The sequence below is a fragment of the Camelina sativa genome, chromosome 11 (assembly GCF_000633955.1).
Source record: "Camelina sativa cultivar DH55 chromosome 11, Cs, whole genome shotgun sequence".
Classification (NCBI taxonomy): Eukaryota; Viridiplantae; Streptophyta; class Magnoliopsida; order Brassicales; family Brassicaceae; genus Camelina; species Camelina sativa.
The window spans coordinates 22,089,631-22,093,668 of NC_025695.1; the positions used below are offsets into that span (position 1 = coordinate 22,089,631).

Here is a 4,038-nt window from a genome sequence, read left to right on the forward strand (position 1 = left end):
TCTTGATGATCTATATTTTTTCAGATTGTATTATTATTGGTTACATAATGTTTAGGTAGATAATAAGTCATGTATTAGTTTATAAAATAAACAAAAAAAATATATAATTTTTTGGCCGGTGTGTAGAAACTTCAAACATCAAGTATTTAAAAAACAAAGGGAGTGATTTTTCTATGAAAACAATCATCACAAAATATTTGTTCTTTAAAAAACTACACAAAAAAAAAATTTGTAAGATAAAATTTTAGACTTCTAATTGATCCAACTTATTCCAACTAGCAAAACACATTAAGCCAATATCAAAATTTGATCCAAATTTAATAGAATTACTAGGTACCAACCAGCACATAGTGCAGGACAAATATATTTAAATAAAATTATATGAGTAAAATTATTATTTGAGATTTAAGATTCGTTTGTATAAAACAAAATATGTAAGTAAAAAAAATTTCGTTTATTCAAATTTGCGTTTATTTTCTGTAAAATACGTTTTACCTGTAAAATAGTTAAACTTGGAAAATAATTTTAACGTGGTATAGAAAGTTTTGATGTCTTTTTGTGTGTCTAAAAATCAAATTCACATATTAAATGTTTCACATTATTATCTTTATCACTATACCATTAAATAGATAAAGCAATATTTTTAAACTAATTTATTTAATTTAAACTAATCATAAGTTTAAAAAAACAATGAGAAAAATGATAAAAGTGATAAATAAATGAATAATTTTTTTTCTTGTTTCTGAAATGTAATTTACTTTTAATAAGTAAATAGGCTACAAAAATGATAATTAAATGCATTTTTGGATTAAATAGTTGATTTAATCTTTTATTTTTAAAAACTAATAGAATTAAAAACATTGGCTCATAATATTTCAGTGGCATATTTATGTAAATAACAATGAGAAGTAAGAACATTTATTAGAAAAGGTACATGAGCTCTGTGAGCGCGACACCTCAGCGTTTTTGTGAGAGTACTTCTCTTTTAATATATAGGGGATAAATACTCAATTATTTTGAGCCCAATTTTAACTTGATTTAGCTAGAAAATACCGAGTTGGGCTCCAATTTTTGGTCGGTTAAAGAAATCATGATAAAATTAGGGTCAAACTTTGTGTTTGCAGTTCAATTAAATTCATATCAAAATTTCTGTCGGTTTACTAGTCGTAATTATTTGTGTCAATTGATGGTGTGCGATTTTAGATTAGAAAATAATGATTTGGATATTTTTATTAAAAGCAAACTTTTTATGGTAATTTTTGAAAATTTTAACCAATTTTCCATTTCACTCAGTGAGAAGCCGCATAAAATTTAGTATATGGTCCGTTAAATGTTATTTACAACTGCATTGATATATATGAACAACAGTGTGTTCAAATATATTGTTTTGTATTCCCCAACGCAAATTTGCTAGCCCGATCAAACTAGTGAGTATTTCGCAGTGTTCTAAAACGCGCTATGCGCTTGCTACGCGGTGGACAAATGCCTAGCGCCTAGCCGTATATGCAGGTACCTAAGCGGAATCTAGGCGGATTATATATTTTAGATATATAAATTTATATTTATATAAAAATAATATTTACATATATATATAGGATGAAAATTTATACACTTTAATTTTAGAAAAACATAAAACAAAAAAGATAGTATCAAATATTATATTCAATTAACTCTTATCTATCAAAATAGTTTAGAATCTCACATTTTAAACAAAAAAAAAAACATAATCCATTCAAAAACTTGTAAAATTGACAAAATGTAAGTTTATACTTACTTTGGAACCAAATTAAATTTCATAAGTTTAGACTTTAGAGGCTAATTATAATATTTATTTGAAACAAAAATATTATTTTAATGAATATTTAATTACAGTATTTTTTACTATTTTAGTCAATACACCGCCTGGAATCCGTACAGGCATCCGCCTAGACCGCATAATGTCCGCCTAAACGCTATTAGGCATCCGAATTATTTAAAACCGCCTAAAGTACGGTATAGCTGAAACTCGAGACGTTCGGTCACCGCATAGCGTATAACCGCCGCCTAGGCACCCGCGTAGGCCGCATTTTAGAACACTGGTATTTCGATTGCAAGGTATGTTTTTGCTTCAGAATATATAAGAAGATTTCAGCCGATTAAAACGCTTTTAATTTCACTCTTTTTTATCTTATATTTTATTCTTTGGTATAATAATACTAATGTTTTCACGCCCGGCCCGGACTGGCCGGTCCGACCGGTTAACCCGCGACCCAGAGACTTTACCGGTTCGGATATAGTGCTAATAACCGGTAGTAATAAAACCGGTAAAACCCAAAAAAACCCGCTATTAACCCGCGACCCGGCCAGTTAGCGGTTCAAAAAAAATCTACTTGATTTTTTAAAAAAGTATAGAGATTCACAGTTTCAATTATTTTAAAAACCTTTTATTCCTTTGTTGCTTATACGGCAACACACATGACTCACGACACACTTCTCATCTTCAACTTTTTTGTCATCTCTCATACTTTGGGTAAGAACAGTTGTTTGTTTTTGGAGATATTTTATTAGTGTTTTTTATTTTTTTTATTTGGATTTAAAAGTTTTAATCATTTTATTATTGTTATTAAACTTCATACTTTGTTAAACATGATATTCTTTTAAAAAATATATATTTAAAAATGTTTATTTTACATAAATGCATTAAACATATTTTACTCAATTGACCCGTGGTCGAACCCGGTTGACCCGATGACCCGGTAACCCGAGAGCTAGTCCGGTTCACAATCCAATTCGGGTTATAACACTATGCGATGACTGCCTTGCAAAAACAGCAGGATCACGAGGTTTTAACTATTCTCATATATGTTTCTCAGCACCGAAACATATATGAAAACCGTCCGTTATAATTATATATTGAATGGATGAACTTAGCATTAAATTCAAGGAAAAAAAAGAGTCCTTGGTTTCTTTCAGTGATTATATGAGTAAAATCTACTAAGAAAACACAACCAGTTTCTAAAAGTTGAATTAGCTAACTTTCGTACTAAATCGGAGATGTTTTGTTACGTATATATGCTGCATGCTCTTAATTGTACTGATAGGTACGTGGGAGAGAAAGGCACGTGTGAAGAGCAGAGGAGAAGTATGAGTAGAATGAAGAGTGTAAATAGAGATAAAGGAGTATTGTAAACGCATCCTGCGTGATCATTGAAGTTGAGAGTTTGTTAGAGAGTCTGTGTTCATGGAGATAAGAGAGGAGAATTTTAACTCCGATCTTATCAGTTAGGGTTCATAGTTTGTATTAGAGATTTGAGAAGAGATAAGAGAGAAGAGACCACACCTTTAAACTTATCAAATGGTGCGTTTGTGGTCACGGATCGAAACAACCCCCATAGTGCGAGATCTGATTTGCGTTCTTGGCTTAATTGGATGGAGAATCGTTTTGTGTTGGAAGATTATACAGATTTTGACAGATTACACTCTGCACATGGCTTCATCGAAGGCGACGCAGATGCGTTTGTTCGTGGTGTTGAATCAGTGATGCCTTACTGGAGTTGAATCGTTGTTCTTATGGAACCTCAAAGGCTCAAATTTATATGCAGGCAATTATGGAAAACACGAAACTGGACTACGTCGTCGTACATAAATAGTTATACTAACCTAATCAAACATCTTCAATCATAAATACACATGTCATAAAGTCACTCATGGAGTGAGGCAATCTTATTTTATTTCGTACATAAAAGGTTATACTATAACCACACCAAACATTAAAACACAAACACACCTGTCATAAAGTCACTCGTAGAGCGACACAGACAATTATTTTATGTAAAACACGCACACCACTGAGCACCAAATTAAAGAGTTTGGTTGGATCAACATGGGAAGTAGCAAATGCATCTGTGATATGGGAAGCGATAGTTGCAAGATCCATGTCGTGCTCCCTCGAGGTTAATGCACTGATTCTTGCATGCATTATTGTTTCCACAAACTCCTGACCATGTTCCACTTGACCTCTCGCATAACTTTGCTTCCACCATTGTCGGTGTTTCTGCA

The 4,038-nt window shown here is 31.7% G+C and overlaps 1 protein-coding gene across 1 annotated transcript in view; it reads right to left on the reverse strand.

Moving 5' to 3' along the window:
* LOC104724046 (defensin-like protein 3) overlaps window positions 3,665–4,038 on the reverse strand; it is a 935-nt gene continuing 561 nt past the window's right edge. Inside the window, exon 2 of the mRNA XM_010442490.1 lies at window positions 3,665–4,033. Coding sequence (XP_010440792.1) covers window positions 3,858–4,033 — 176 coding nt within the window. The 3' untranslated portion in view covers window positions 3,665–3,857. The remainder of the gene's footprint in view (window positions 4,034–4,038) is intronic.